The 14,964-nt window shown below is 48.5% G+C and overlaps 5 protein-coding genes across 5 annotated transcripts; 2 read left to right on the forward strand and 3 right to left on the reverse strand.

Annotated features, from left to right (window-relative positions):
* Positions 1 to 2,019: 2,019 nt before the first annotated feature.
* BDW70DRAFT_170258 (uncharacterized protein) lies at positions 2,020 to 3,188 on the forward strand (the record flags this gene model as incomplete). The annotated part of the gene is made up of 7 exons (XM_073742881.1): positions 2,020 to 2,064; positions 2,380 to 2,424; positions 2,534 to 2,593; positions 2,645 to 2,714; positions 2,779 to 2,824; positions 2,874 to 2,964; positions 3,039 to 3,188. The coding sequence occupies 7 exons, from the start codon at positions 2,020 to 2,022 to the stop codon at positions 3,186 to 3,188; spliced, it is 507 nt and encodes a 168-aa protein (XP_073593364.1).
* Positions 3,189 to 4,187: 999 nt separating this feature from the next.
* On the forward strand, positions 4,188 to 5,776 carry BDW70DRAFT_162480 (glycoside hydrolase family 39 protein; the record flags this gene model as incomplete). The annotated part of the gene is made up of 4 exons (XM_073741141.1): positions 4,188 to 4,514; positions 4,564 to 4,871; positions 4,926 to 5,649; positions 5,714 to 5,776. The coding sequence occupies 4 exons, from the start codon at positions 4,188 to 4,190 to the stop codon at positions 5,774 to 5,776; spliced, it is 1,422 nt and encodes a 473-aa protein (XP_073593365.1).
* A 2,073-nt stretch (positions 5,777 to 7,849) lies between these two features.
* Positions 7,850 to 8,728, reverse strand: BDW70DRAFT_152372 (phytanoyl-CoA dioxygenase family protein; the record flags this gene model as incomplete). Its single annotated transcript, XM_073739432.1, has 2 exons — positions 7,850 to 8,292; positions 8,332 to 8,728. The coding sequence occupies 2 exons, from the start codon at positions 8,726 to 8,728 to the stop codon at positions 7,850 to 7,852; spliced, it is 840 nt and encodes a 279-aa protein (XP_073593366.1).
* Positions 8,729 to 9,678: 950 nt separating this feature from the next.
* Positions 9,679 to 10,584, reverse strand: BDW70DRAFT_162482 (phytanoyl-CoA dioxygenase family protein; the record flags this gene model as incomplete). Its single annotated transcript, XM_073741142.1, has 1 exon — positions 9,679 to 10,584. The coding sequence occupies one exon, from the start codon at positions 10,582 to 10,584 to the stop codon at positions 9,679 to 9,681; it is 906 nt and encodes a 301-aa protein (XP_073593367.1).
* A 1,804-nt stretch (positions 10,585 to 12,388) lies between these two features.
* On the reverse strand, positions 12,389 to 14,655 carry BDW70DRAFT_162483 (aromatic amino acid ammonia-lyase; the record flags this gene model as incomplete). Its single annotated transcript, XM_073741143.1, has 3 exons — positions 12,389 to 14,283; positions 14,346 to 14,452; positions 14,516 to 14,655. 3 exons carry the CDS (start codon positions 14,653 to 14,655, stop codon positions 12,389 to 12,391), a joined length of 2,142 nt encoding a protein of 713 aa, XP_073593368.1.
* Between the last annotated feature and the right edge of the window lie 309 nt (positions 14,656 to 14,964).

Consider the following 14,964-nt stretch of genomic DNA (forward strand, 5'->3'; position numbering starts at 1 on the left):
AAGCTCTGTATAGCCTATATTATCTCATTGTCTATATAATACCTGACAATAACTAGTCTCACCAGTCACATACTCTTAAAAGCAGACTTTGAGAACGCCGAGGTCTTTAATGCAGCAAACCCCTATACCTGGGCAAGGTGAGCGTGGTTCAGAAATGGAAGAAAATCAATTTTACGCCGAAGGTTTTTCCGTTCCGCGCAGCATGGGTTCAGGATTCTGCCAACGTGGTTCAGAACACAGATTCGAGGAACCGTTGGAAAGACTGAATTTTTGTTATTTCTAAGCCACTCACTTTTCTCTGTATACCTGTTTTCTAAACTAGAATTGTCTTGCCAGATTAAGGTGCCATGCTTAGACCATGACAAAATCCCTGACGGGTCCAATGTCAGGATCCGAACCCAGAACCTGCAGGCTACCCGCCAAGAACCTATCGTGCATAAACTGTCCAAATCAGGCTAAAGCTTTTGCATAGGATTGCTGAGTTTGCTGTTTGCTAACCAGCGGATCCAGTCAGTGTCCCTAAACCCGGCCCTTACTGTTTCCGAGTCGACCCGTGACGGGTAAGGCTGCGTCAAGGTCTAGCCGTGCTTTATTTGGTCAATTACCAATTGTTTAGATTCATTTTTAAACTAATTAATATTTGATTCCTATTTCTATGTAGTGCAAGATAGCGGGTTTCAAAGCCCCAAATTAGAATTCTTACCTGGTTGATAACTGTTGTGGATGCTCAAAGTGTCACAGGCTATGGCCTGGATCTTGGTTGTCGGCCATGCCCTCAACCTGGTCCTAAATAAGGTTTCTGCAACATCAATGTACAGCATCGGAATTGCGGCCTCGTAGGAAAAGAGATCCGTCCTCATAACTTCGGGAAAGAGATCCGTCGGCATGCAAGTCCGGGAAGTCGGAAGTCTTGACGTATGATTGGGAAAGCTTGATAAAAGGGGGGAGGAAGATATCTGCGCTTCTATCTTTTGTTTCTTTCTCTAAGCTTGTGATACTCGTTTATACAGGACAGCTAGTTGAAAACAATACTACCTACGACCCTTACGCAAAGGGGAAAGGGCAAAAGGAAGCTGTATCAACTACACGAACGTGCCTACTAAGGATCGGACGCCGTATGACGACTGACCATCTATCTCAATGACGATAGATAGCTTCTTTAATCTCTCTTTACTTGATTCTTATATTCTGCCTGCTTGTAGCTTAATTACGCAAAGCAGGTTGCAGGTCTTTATAATATCTGATGAAGTTGCCAACCCAGTTTATACCTATTACTAGACCTGGGCATGGGCCGGCCCATGGACAAAAACCTCGTGGGCCGGCCCATTTGGGTATTACAAGTACAATCCTCCCCTTGCTCAGCCAAATTTTAAAATGATTGGCCATTTGTTGGAGTCATGATGACAGTTTAAGTAACTTCAGTACGAAAGGTTAAGCAGCGTGCGCGGCTCGCTTGTGGATAACGTTACTTGCTATAATAGTATATTCTTGTAAGATATTATCCTAGAAAAAAGCCCAGGTAGATCACTAATAATTATATCTATAATAAGAGCATGGCTAAAGTATCTTTATTTTAAATCTAGACAACCAGTATAATTATTGCATAGACTTCAACTTAATCCGAGTCCAGCTACTGAATGTTCTTGAAGACATTCAAATCACAACGGCGGTAAGTTTAGTGGTGCTGAAATTGGGTCTTTCTCTTTCTCTCTCCTGTAATTCTGCTTTGCTCTGCATCCTAAGGGATCGGAAAAGTGACTCGTCTCAGGGCAGACTCGATGTGTATGACTCCGATCATTTATATCCTGAGCCGGCCCAACTGGCATAACGACAGTCACTTACAGTAGTACAACGGCCCGCTTCAGATCACACAAATTTGGTTATCTCAGGGAGAGAAAGAAAGTCCGTAAAGCACTACCTTCTCCTAAATGAGCGATGCGATTTCGATCCGCAATCGTTTCACTCGTTGTACTGGCCAGCCATGTCTCTCATGCAAGCTTTCGTGAAAATGAGGCGGAAATGTTTCGGAAGGGATATCGATCTGTGGCATGCTTGGTGAACTGGGTATGTATACCGCTAAAGAGAACATCCGCCTACGTTACTTTAGGCAATCTACGGTCATCGCTACGACCCTCAGAATATCCCGGTTGACAACCTCACCGACGTTCTTATGCCTTTGCTAATGTGCGACCGGAAACGGGCGAAGTCTACCTCTCTGATCCCTATGCGGATATAGAGAAACATTACGTCACCAACCCATGGTCCGATACCGGCAACGTCTACGGTTGTATCAAGCAGTTCTATCTTCTGGAGAAACAGAATCGTAACCTGGTCCTGCTATCTATCGGAGGCTGAACATACTCCACGAACTCCGCATAGCCAGCGAGCACGGATAGTAGACGGAAGCAATTTGCGCAGATGGCAGTCAAGCTGCTCCAAGACCTATTGGCTGGACTGCTTGAACATCGCCTGAGAGGTAGGATGTGGCTCTCTCATCGTTGGATGCTCTACTTCTGACAGGCACTGCGTCTAGTATCCTGAAAATGACCAACAGTCCAGCGACCATGTCCTTCTACTGAGGGAACTGAGACAGGTTGGTCTGGGCCTGAGAGCAAGCACAGAATGAGCCGTTAACCTTGGGCAGGCTCAAAGGGAATACAGCGGTGGTGCCGCGGGAGGGAATAAATTTCAGCCCACCGCTGCATCCTCTGCTGGTACGCCGAAGCATCCAAGAATAGTATAAAACGTGTGGGCCATTTGCTAACTCTGTCCTGACAGGCTCTGGAAAACTCAGCCTCCTCCATCTCAAGGACATGGACGACTTGTTGGACTTTTTGGAATGTGATGGCCCACGACTACGCTGGCCAGTTCAGTGGCTGTTCTTCCCACCAAGCTACCGTTTTCGATGGCCCGTCCGCCCCAAAAAGCACTCCTTTTAATACCGATCAGACTATCCAGCAATATGTCGATGCCGGATTTTCGCCGATAAACTTGTCCTCGGCATGCCCTTGTACAGGTATCTTTTGTTGGTACCGAAGGGACTTGGAAAGCCGTTCACCGGTGTCGGGAGAGGCTCCTGGGAAGCACGGGTGTGGGACTATAAGGATCTGCCGCAATATGGCGCCGAAGAATATGCGCTTGACCGTACAATTGCTATCTATAGCTATGATCCGGCTGCAAAACGTTGATCAGATACGGCAAAAGGTTCACTATATCGCTGCAAGGGGCCTACCCTCTGGATCCCTTCAATTCCACGATCAGAAGGTAGGACGTGCTGGGTTACCATGGTTGTGGGGTAAGTGTGAATCGGAAATTTGATACGGCGGATAGATGCCATATCGTGCTGGGGTGGAGCTGGTCAGTCCCTATATATATGCGACATATGCAAGGGATTCAACAGGCCACCGGCTTCATGTCTTGCGGTTAAAAGAGCTTCAGTTTCTGCGGTCATTCGCACTGCCATCGAGAGAGACCGGGCCTCGGAGTCTCGGATAATTGTGCGCCATAGAGAAGAGTAGCAGCTCTGTTAACAGAGGCTAGGGATATGGCCCGATCTGGGCATATCAAAACCCGGAGAAAATGCGGGGGAGGTCGAAGTCCGACACTCCAGCCAATCCCAGAATAAAAGCGCCGCCAGCGCGCGGGATCAACCCAATGCGATCTCATCCCCTGCTCCAAATGCTCGTCTAACCAAGTCACTGCAGGGTATATACCCAATGCAAGCCACTATGGTCCGTTCGGACTGCCAGACGGCGTGGCGTTTCATAACATCTGTCGGCCCTTTTGCTGCCTCATTAGTTCTTCGAGCGGAGAAGATCATGCGGACTAGGGGATCCTAAACCATTGGCATTTCAGAAGGGACGAACGCATTGTAGGGTGTAGAACGGGTAACCTCTTGTATGTGGCGGGCACGACGTGGTCATGCAATGCGATAAAGGAAGGCTACTGCTTGTCTGACAGGCTATGCCCAGCTTATCCCAGACTAAGGGGTAACGCCACGACTTCCGTGTTTACTTCGTCCGCTCTCAATAGGGAAATATGACCTTGTAGCCCCATGGAGGGTGGCTCTATAAAAAGGCCCTGAGAGTATGCTATAATTCCTACGCTAGAATTCCGTTTCACAGGCAAGCCAGGCATTAACTGACTGAGAGCCGAACCCATCTATTTCTGCCCAAGTTTCGACAAGGATGAGACTCAGTTCTATCCTAAGGTGTGCCGTATTGGCACAATTGGCTGTCTCAAGTGCTCTTCCAAGCGAGAGTCTGGGAAAGCGAGGCAGCAAAACAATCCAGAAACGTGCTGAAGGTACTGCTATCGTCAATCTAGCGTCTACACAAGGCTCCCCTCAGCATTTGGGTGCCGGCTTTATTTATGGCTTTCCCGACAACAAGGATGGATCTGCCAACGACGCTATCCCACTCAACCTTCGATCTGGCTCTGGATTCAAATACTGCCGCGCCGGGGGTGCTCAGTTGCCTTCTCCCAGTCTTGGATACGCCAGGGGGCAACTAGAGGTAAGACCGTCCCTGAATACTGATGCGAAGACTTATCTAACATAATTAGGGTCGCTTGATGTCGTTTTTGTCAAACTACCGGACTTGCCGTGCAACAGGGGCTCGGTTCCAGCTTCTTGTCCATGACCTGTGGGGAGCAGACGGTGTACAGGGAAGCAGCTTCCAGTACCCTGGCGATGGAGGCGACTGGGCCCCCTTTGACGATTTCATGGCCCAAGTCATCGCCTTCATTAAGAATAACAACATGCAGGATGGTCTAGAGCTTGATCTTTGGAATGAACCTGACTCGACATTGTTCTGGAACGCAGACTACTCGCAATACCTCGAGACCTGGACACGCATGTACAAGCGCTTCAAGTGAGTTTTACACGCTTTAGCCCACCAAATCCATAATTTAATGTGTACAACTAGGTCTGAGCTTTCGTCTCTTCCGGTTACTGGGCCGTCGATTTCTGTCCCTCCAACCACTGGCAACACTTTCTGGACTCGGTGGATGGACCATGTCAAGTCTACAGGAACTGTCCCCGATATTTACACCTACCACATCCTCGGTCTTGAATTCACTGTTAGTGCTGCCCAGGACACCCTCAAGTCAATGCTTAGCTCTAGGGGCCTTCCGTACAAGGAGGTCAACGTCAATGAGTACGGCGCCCGTTCAGGAGGTGACCAGACCAATGCTGGAAGTGTTTGGTATATCGGTAACCTCGAGAGACAAAACATCAAAGGTCTGCGTGCCCACTGGGGTATGGGAGAAACAAATCTTCACAATGGCATGGCTGGCTTGGTCAACTTCGAGGGAACTAACTATTTTCCCGCTGCTCAGTGGTGGGTATACAACTACTATACTCAGTCCATGACTGGAAACCGAGTGGCTACTACAGCGTCGGCAGACGGTATCTTTGAAGTCTATGCCACGCGAGGTAGCGACAACAACACTGTCAAGATCTTGACCGGTCTGAGGCCCCAATACGGAATTAAGACTTACGACGTCACAGTGACTGGCTTGAGCGCTGTTGGAATTACTGGCGGAACGGTCAGGATCCGCACTCTGCGATTCAACCATCGAGAGTGGTATGAAGAAGGTCCTGCTCCGACCGACTTGGGCATTGCGGAACACACAGTTTCCAATGATCAGGTGAGTGTTTACCCTAGCCCACGTGGCTGAAAGACGGAAGCCAATTCGTTTAACGTGCAAATAGATCACATTCTGGGTCACCCCTGATAACCAGTACACGGCTTATGCATTCGAGTTTGTCAACTGAAAGATTGCTTGAGGATTATGGTGTTTGATAAGATTTTTGAACACATGGGCCGTTATCGAGATCTCTGCAACTCAGAACGAATACCAGAATGGGAAAGTCAGAATGAATTAGGAAAACGGGTCTCGTGCTCGTTATTCATAGTGATCTGTAGCTAGTATTCATATAGCCTCACGCCTAGAGGCATGCCGGCATTGACTCGTGGTGGTACATCCCCACTGAATTGATAGCAACGATTACCCTAAACATTCAGAGAAACCTTGCCTGGGTGGCTGGTACCACTGCAAGCTGAATTCGGATCGAAGAGGAGGACTTGTGGATCGCCTCCTTGAACAAAACACGGGTCAATCCCGGCGCGCTCCCCAGGAACGGGTTATAGAGAAGGGCACAACTGGCCTAAGCTGAAGGACGACAATGTGATTCCCGACCCGAAGAGGGGGTGCAAAATACCGATATAGTATTCAACGACCTAACGGAGCTTAGGCAGAATTTTTCTCCGGCAACTTTATGCGGCGGATGATTAAATCCAAGTCATGTCTATTGTTGTATTCATGCTTCTTCACACCGTTGAGTGTGACGTCTCTATCGCATAGATGACCTTCACGAATGGTCATGGTGGATCGACTTTCAGACAAGGTTGTGAGGTAATATCATTATGAGAATAGGTGATGCAGACTCTAATACCGCCAAGTGAAGCAAATTGAAGTGCTATCTGGGTGATTAAAGCACAATTGTGTAGGAATCTGGTCAAGTGGACGGGGGAAAGTAGAGGAAGGACCCGTTGAGTCCTGCGGCGTGGCGCCAAAAGTGGCAGCTAGAATGAGTACCCTATCTCAAGATTTAATGCGTTTTTTAAGCCAAACGGATGCCAAGGATAGTTTGTTCTACCTTGGTCGCCTCGTCTGTTTCAAATATCAGATTAGTTGTATGCCACCATGCAGACTTTGACAGGTCCATGCGAGAACCCCGTACCATCATTGCCGGGTGAGAAGATGTCACCCGATGGCGGCTCCGTTGTCATATTGATCGACAAGGCAGACAGATAGCGAGTTGCATAAACTTGGCTAACTGGTCCTATGCCCGTCGCTGACTCTTTACCTCTACGTATTCCTGAAATCTGTCATTTGCTTCAATATCTCCGCTCAATCGTTTAACCACTGAACGTCTACGACGGAAAGTGATAAGAATACCACTCTACATGATGACGATATCCAACTGGCTGCCATGGGTTATCGTTCTGAACTCACTCGCCAATTTTCTACATGGTGAGCTCAATGAACGTTGATTCAGAAACGTTACTGACTTTTCTCAGGGCTCTACTGGGGCTGGCATTTGCTGCGCGGAATGTTAGTTTCGCTACTAGATGCGGCCAAGATCTGAGCTAATCTCTATGCAGTCCTGGACCGCCTTGTCTGCGAGCTTATCCATTAGCCTGACTGCTGGGGTAAGCACCAGTGTGATTTGGGGTACCGTTGAAGCGTCGCGGTCAGCGGAGACTCAAAGCTGACAGTTACGCAAGGGCTGGTCACGGCAGGCGTCTGCAACTTTTGTATTGCGGCGTCTTTAGCGGAGTTTCCTGCTGCCTCCGAGTTGCTCGCAGCAAGAGATCCTGCCCGGTCTACGGTCAAATACGCACCAGTTCTCTGTTTAGGGACGGTAGAAAGAGCTGCGGCTTTTTTGTTAGTCTCTCTAGCCTATCAAATACTAGAGTTGTGCCTTGGGAAATATTTCATTATCTCAGCATGAAAAAATACTCTGCAGCCACGTCAACAGTCAAAGGCGCATAGCTGCGCTTAACTGACAGGATAACTTGATAACCAATCGCTAACTCAAGCTGTTCTAACAGCTACTATTTGTATTTCAATTCACTGAATTTGATTTCAAATTGTAGTTAGAGCCAGTTCCATTTATTATCTAGTCAAAATATAGCAAGATTGTGAGATTTCCTCCGCCCATGCTTTGCATACTTAAATCTATGCTGCCCGTTTCTTAGCAATATCGCCTTGGCGAGATTTCCTCCGAGCTGACCTCTTCGCCGGCCGATCAATGAGCAAAAGCATTGCTCGGAGTCCCCCGTTAGTTGAGGGGTTTGTCTGACTCCAATTCCAGGGCATCTTCAAGACGGCCCAGCTTCACGTTCATAAGCCCGTTAATATTGGTTGGCAGAGGGCGGAGAGTTCTCCAGCCGATCATTTTCTGCGCCAAGGGGGTCATGCTCTCAACCAGTGGGCGGGGCACAGACATATACGTCTCGGTTGGAGTGAGCTGGCAGGACGCCATTTGGGTGAAAAGGAGGCGCCGAACACCCTCTCCCATGTGAGGCGATCCTCCGTGCACCATTCCCTGGAGCATGACCAGAACATCGCCGGGCTCCATTGTCGCCCGCACGGTCTGCTCCTCGGACGGCTTGCCTTTCTCTGCCCATTTGTGGCTGCCCAGGATAAGTCGAGTAGCACCATTCTTCTCAGTGAAATCCGTCAGCGCCGTTATAAGGCTGACGGATAAGATGGGCGCATCCGCTTTCATATGGTGGATGAGTGGATGCGTAGCCTCGTCACGGTGGAGTTCTTGGCCATTGTCGCCCGGAAAATCTTCCATGGCTACACCCGTGATCATCCAGTAGTCTCCGGTTGCCTTAAATGCTTCCCTCAGCACCCCGTGCATACTGGAATTGTTGAGGATATCGTGGCGGAACGTCGGGGAGAGCACAGGCAAATAGCTCATCCAGCGCAGGGTGCTGGGCATCGGATCATCGTAGTACAGAAATTTCCTTGCTGTCGGAACCGTTTTGCCTATGGCATCCAGGTCCTTGTTGAATTGCTGCACAACATCTGGAGGCAAGAAGCCCTTGATAATCACAGCGCCATCTTCCTTGGCAATATTCCAGATCTCACTAGGATCTTCTGAAACTGGAAATCGTCTAATCTGGGGCTTGGTTGCGGGAGAAACAGTCATGGTGATAGGTCGACGTATGGGAGGCCAGAAATGAGAGAAAAGCGAGGAGTGGACGGCTATAGGAGCTAAAGTGATGAGCAGAGTTAGAGGGAACGGGCATCGTAGGAGATCCCAGGCCAGTTTATATATGGTACCACGCCCGTGCGATCTCGCTGGACTCTGTCGCCGAAGATTCTGGCTCTAGAGAGAGTTGTAAAATGAATGGACAGCGCACAAGACGCAAGGTCGATTTGCGAACCTGGTGATACTGGCCAATCGCTGCCGCAGGTGAATTTGGATGTGATGTACTCAAATATGCCGTTCCATTGCTAGGACCTCTCCTTGCAGTTGCCAGGGCTGCGAAGTCTGTGTATCAATAGCTGCCTGGATTACCAATAATCATCCTTGGAGCCGGTTTCATGCCATGCAAAAAGAAAAAATCCCGAATACGAATGGTGAACGGTGTCCTATACACAACTGAACCAGAGGCATCGCCCATGCAATAGCATTCGAGGTGAAATTATTTTTAAGCTCATGCCACTGACGTCCGGTTTTTCCATCCTGTATAGGATAGAGAGGACGGGTCAACTCCACGATACTATTTATGGTTACTGGACGTTCCTGTAAGATCAATCGGCCTGTAATTGAATTATACATGTAGGAGATATAGAGTCAAAGAATTTTCGATATCAACTACCAGAGAGAGCCGACCTAGTCTTGATTAAACCATCTCATACACCACGATTTCGATGTTTTGAAACGAGTAGCTTCGCAGGGCAACATAGATTATAATTCGACCAAATATAGCCAATTTCGTACACATTGTCAGACTCACTGAAATGCACGAAATGGACTATGGTCCACATTCCCTTGAGAAAGACTACAAAGGCCAAGAAAAAAAGACATTATTTTCTGGAAATACAGTCACTGCTCGACATTACCCAGGAATTTGCCTTACGGAAATCACTAAATCACTCATTTTCATCTACCACTGGCTGGTTTGACTTGAGGCCCATCTCCACCCCTAAATCATTCATATTCATAGTCCACATACCTATTTGATACGGCAGAGGAAAACGGGGAGTGCCCCATGCAACCATTCGCTGCGCAAGAGGAGTCATGGTTTCAACCACCCGGCGTGGTAGATAGTTGCTCGCTTCGTACGGCGTCAGCACACAAGGACAGATGGCCAGCGAAAGAGACCGGCGATAGAAGTCTGTAGTAGAGTTCCGCGCGCCACGGTGCACCATCTTCCCACTGAGTAAGATCGAGTCACCTGCTTTGACTTCGGCCTGCACGATCGGATGGTCTGCATCTGGAACACCTACTTCGACTCTCCTGTGGCTGTCCCAGATAAATTGTGTTGCCCCAGATTCGGAGGTAAACTCCGTCAGCGCCGTGAAGAAGTTGATAAGTCCTTCGGGGCGGTCCGGATCGGTACGGAAGATTGGGCGGGATGGCTCGTCCCGGTGCCAAATTTGCCCTGGGGTTCCAGGAGCATTATCAATGACTGCTGCAGACGCAAGCCAGTAGTCACCAAGCGGTGCGAAGACACGGCGGCTGATCTCGTGCATAAGTCCATGGTTGAGAATTTCATGACGGAAAACCTTGGAAAATCCTACGAGGTTGTGCACGCGCTTCTGTTCTGGCGGAAGAACTAATGCCAACGATCCTTTCATCAGGTTTGAGGGAGGGGGATTTTGGCGTTGGTGCTCGAGGCGAGGGTCAACCTCGCTTTTGAACTTGGTCAATTGCTCGGCAGAGAGGAAACCCTGAATAATGACGACTCCATCCTCGTTGAAGGCCTGCAAGATGGCGTCCGCATTGTCTGTGGCTTTGAAGCGCTTGATCTGAGGGATAGCAGAGACCTTGGTCATAGTGAATATCGGATAGTATAATTTTGGCTGTATGATGGGAAATAATGGCACTGGATCGGAGAGCACAAGGGGATCTACTAATGAGATCTCCGGGAGGAGGATAAAACTTGGAAAATAACGTAGTTATGGGTTTGGAGCGTCTTCCTGGGCCTATGCGCTCCCTTGCTTGTTTTTGTGTCCCTAGACTTTTCGATAATTTGATCATAGACATGCTGGCCAAAAAAAGCGGGCTGGAATGTATGTAAGGAGCATGCGTTTCTTGAGTACAAATTATTTTATATCTTTCTACTGGCGAGGAATGTTCTGGCTCCAAGATCACAAAATACAGTAAAAGATATAGCAGTGCTGCACTTCTTGCTAAAATACGGAAGGAGGGTTGTTTAAATACTATATAGGGTGCTTATATGTAACAAACAGGCTATCTATAGGATAAATTTTACTTTGCAAGCATTGGTTAAAGCTGGTAATGGTAATCTGATATTAGTTAACATATATTGGTAAATATATATCTTCCTGTTATGCTACCAAACTCACCTATATTGTCTTAGTGGTAGAGTTTTGCAACTATTAAGAGCTAAAAAATTGCTACCTGGTTGTAATAGATAACACAGGTAGGCAGAAAGTGGAGAAAGTACTGCATACTAAGTAGATTTAATACTTTACAGTACATTATACTCAAGTATTCTAAAACCACTGGGTAAGGTTAACCAAGCACTACACAAGGGAAGATATCTGTATAATTTACCATACTTATATCCACAGCCAGGTATTATTGTAAATTACTTCTGTATGCTTAGAGCTCAACTTGACACCATGTCCAGTCACTGGAACATGCATTCATTCTTAGACTAAGCATAAGACATGACCAGCATCTATATAGCAAATAGTAGACGCTCCTTACTTGGACTGTATACGTGTTCCTTGTGTTCTGTTTCCTCTTCGAGATATCAAATTGACCAGATTTCGCACAAGGAAAGTCTGTGTCAGACTACGCTGGAGCAACTTGTCATGTCTAGTCTGACCACCAACTAAGATTCTATTCTATCACATTGGCGATTATCCCGCGCTTGGTGCACTTTGGATGCGAATCCTTCATCATGTTCGGAGAGTTAACCGTTCATTCTGGAAAAGGACGTCAGTTGCCGGGAGTGCTTCCCTTACCTAGGGTTCGGGTTCTTCCAACTGGCGGTTTATGCACTGGTACATTTTGTTTAGGTCCTTCAGATCTCGAACGGTCTAAGAAGAGCCACGCTGTTACAGTGCTGGAGAAATATTCAGATTCGAAATAGCTCCGATCGACTGCAAATGTTGTGATGGCAGTGTCATTGTACAACACGTGGGTTTTGTTATATTTCTTATAGAAAGACCAAAAGGAGGCTTGGGAAGGCAAGAAGGTATGGGTCCTGGGAGCGAGCAGATACTGCTAAGTTATTAGTGCTTGAAATCATATCGTACACCGCAGCTAAGATAGGACATCAGGGCACTGGAGCGACCCTACTGTGCGAGTGTTACCATGCTGGGCGAGTTAATATGAACCAAATATTCGCCCCCAGCTTTATTTCGAAGGCTTCTTGAGCTGCAGCTCTACTATAACAACCAAGTGTTCTGCATTAACTGGATATCTGTTGTTGTGGCTTTTAAAGATATGGAGCTTCCTTTAGTGGCTGCCAGCTGTAGATGACGCTAGTCCACGGGTGAAGCGAGCGATCAGCATCCATTCTGCTCTGTAAAACTCTCACAAATTGTCTGACTGATGGTTCACTTTGTCTGCATCCAAAAAGAGAAAAGTACCTGCTCTAATACTCTACTGCCTGAATGCCTCCATGATCACTCCACCAAATTTCTGCTCTCTCAAGGCTTCGTAGATGGCCGAAATCCAGGCCCCAACAGTCTTCTTTTCCCTCCCGTCTATCTTACCCCCTGTAGGATCCCCCCCGACAGGATGCTCAATAAACCCCAAATGGAAGGGCACCTTCAGTTGGTGGCGGACTACGGTGTATATCCTCTGCGTGCCGTAGCCGAGGAAGTCGACTGTGTTGCCATTCTTTCTGAAGTTCTCGAAGACGTGCACATAGACTTTTTGGATACCGAATGTTGCGGTTTCCTTCCACTTGTTTAGCGCCACGAGGGAGCAGCATGTACTAGCTTCAGATTTAATATCGTGACTGCTGTTGCAAGGCACCTTATCGCCCCAATCCTCAAAGTGCGACAGAACAATGGGCAGAATAGCTCTGACGAGGTAACTGCAACGGTCCGGGATATCGTCCCGTGTAGTTTTTTGCCAAGCGTCTTCACAGACAGATTGGACCTCCAGGAGCAGCTTATCGAGTTGCGGTCTCGTCAGGACAGTGCTAAATGCCGCATTAAGTGAAGTGGCTAGGTAGGGGTGCAGGGCCCTAAAGAAGTTAAGCTGCAGGGCTCGGAGATCGAGTGCCTGACAGGTGACATATAGCGAGGCCGCGGTCATCATGGAGACAATGTCCACTGCCTGCATTGTGTACCGAGCCGACAGGAAGGCTAGTGAATTGAGTGCTTGGTTGTGCATCTCTGCTGTTTGAACGTGACTGCTAACAGGGTTGGCGAGGTACGCCAGCTCGGACATGTAAGCTGCCATGTTTATGTCCACACCCTTCATGGTAAAGGAGAGACTGGGATTGTCTGCAACCAGGTTGGTGGGTAGGCCGTTGTTTAGAGCAGGATCAATCAACTCTGTGCATTGGGCAAAGACTAGCCTGCCAATCATCTGTAAGGCGAGACGGGTCTTTTCCATCGCAGAGGTTATCGATGTTGCTTGGAAGTTACCTCCTGAGTAGGTGGTTCCCCGTGCAGCGTCAATCAAGGGATTGTCAGAGGTGGAATTAAGCTCTGTGCTAATCTGGTAATCAGCTAGAAGAAGATCTTCGAGGTAGGGGCCCAGCCATTGGCTGGCTGTTCTCAATGAGTATCGATCCTGAACCAGTCCTTCCTTTGCCGCAGTTGGAGGTTGGATGTCGCTTCGGCCGCCTCGTGCAAGACGAGAACCTGCCAGGAGAGTGGAGATATTGGCTGCGACTTCGGCTTGACCATCGTGAGGGCGCGCTTCTGCAATAAAAGGATGGAAGCTTTCGCAGCTGCCACGAAGCGCTTCGACAGCAAGAGCGGTGTTGATTTGGGCAAGCAGCGCAAGTTGATGGGACTCGTACAGGGCAAGACTTGCCAACGCCGCCGACGCCGCTGTACCATTAACCAGACCTAGGCCCTCTTTTGGTCCCAAAGTGACAGCCTTCGCACCGACTGATTTCAATGCCTCCTCCGCATTCAGAAGCCTGCAGTCAGAGCGCACCATAATTCCCGGGCTCCCTTCAATGGCCCCAACCACATAGGCTAGCGGCATCAGGTCCCCCGACGCAGAAATTGATCCTCGCAGCGGGACGACTGGCGTGATGTCTTCCTGTAGAAGCTTAAGGAGACTTGCAATTGCGGCGATGGTTACTGCAGAATGGCCCCTCGCAACAGAATTTGCCCGTACGAGTATGGTACCCTTGACCCATTCCGACGGCATTGACTGAGACTCGGGGTTTGTGGAGTGGCTGCAGTGACTGCTGGTTGTGTCGCTTCTCGTGAGAATGCCGCTCTGGAGAAGCTGTAGGAGAGACTTCTGAAGCGAATTTACTTGGTTCGTTCTTGAGTCTGCACTTCCTCCAAAGCCTGTGTTGACGCCTGCAAGTCACGTCAGGAACGGATTGAATAGGGTGGCTTATCTGAGAATGTCTCCGACGTACCATATATTGGGTGCCCGTCAACGACCAACTTTTCCAAAGTCAAGACGCTGCGATTGATAGCTTCAATTGTGTCGCGGTCACCGGTGAGATAGGGCTTGCAAGAATATCTACAGACAAAGAATCGCTCGGTCAGCTAAAGAACCCAGTCAAGTAGTTTCGAAAGAGCAGACTTTGACACAGCCACCACACAACCAATGGTGAGGCTATTCCCGTCAACCACAAGCTGACCATCTTGATTGATTTTCTCAAGCTCCTTCAAATGAGTGCTGGCCAACTCTAGATGACTGTGGCTATGGTATTTACTGAGCATCGTGTGTCCTGTCGACTGATTTCGTGGTTCAGCACGGGTCTGTGAGTTTTATACCTCAGGCAATAACGGCATGTTACTCCTACCCTGTAACACAAGCGGTAGATATCCTCACCTTCGACAGTGTCAAGGGGCTGGCCTGCTGCGGGTCTGCCTCCTAGGTCGCTGAATGTGGCTGGGAAGCGAACGGTCACCACCGGCAGTTCATTGAGGACGAAAATTCCTTGCATGAAGGATGGTTCTTGCATCCTCTGATAAATAACATATGTATTGCAGAAAGGACTCAATGGACGCGTGGTGCGGGTTCAGCTT

The sequence above is a fragment of the Aspergillus foveolatus genome (assembly GCF_047715535.1).
Source record: "Aspergillus foveolatus strain CBS 279.81 unplaced genomic scaffold BDW70scaffold_50, whole genome shotgun sequence".
Classification (NCBI taxonomy): Eukaryota; Fungi; Ascomycota; class Eurotiomycetes; order Eurotiales; family Aspergillaceae; genus Aspergillus; species Aspergillus foveolatus.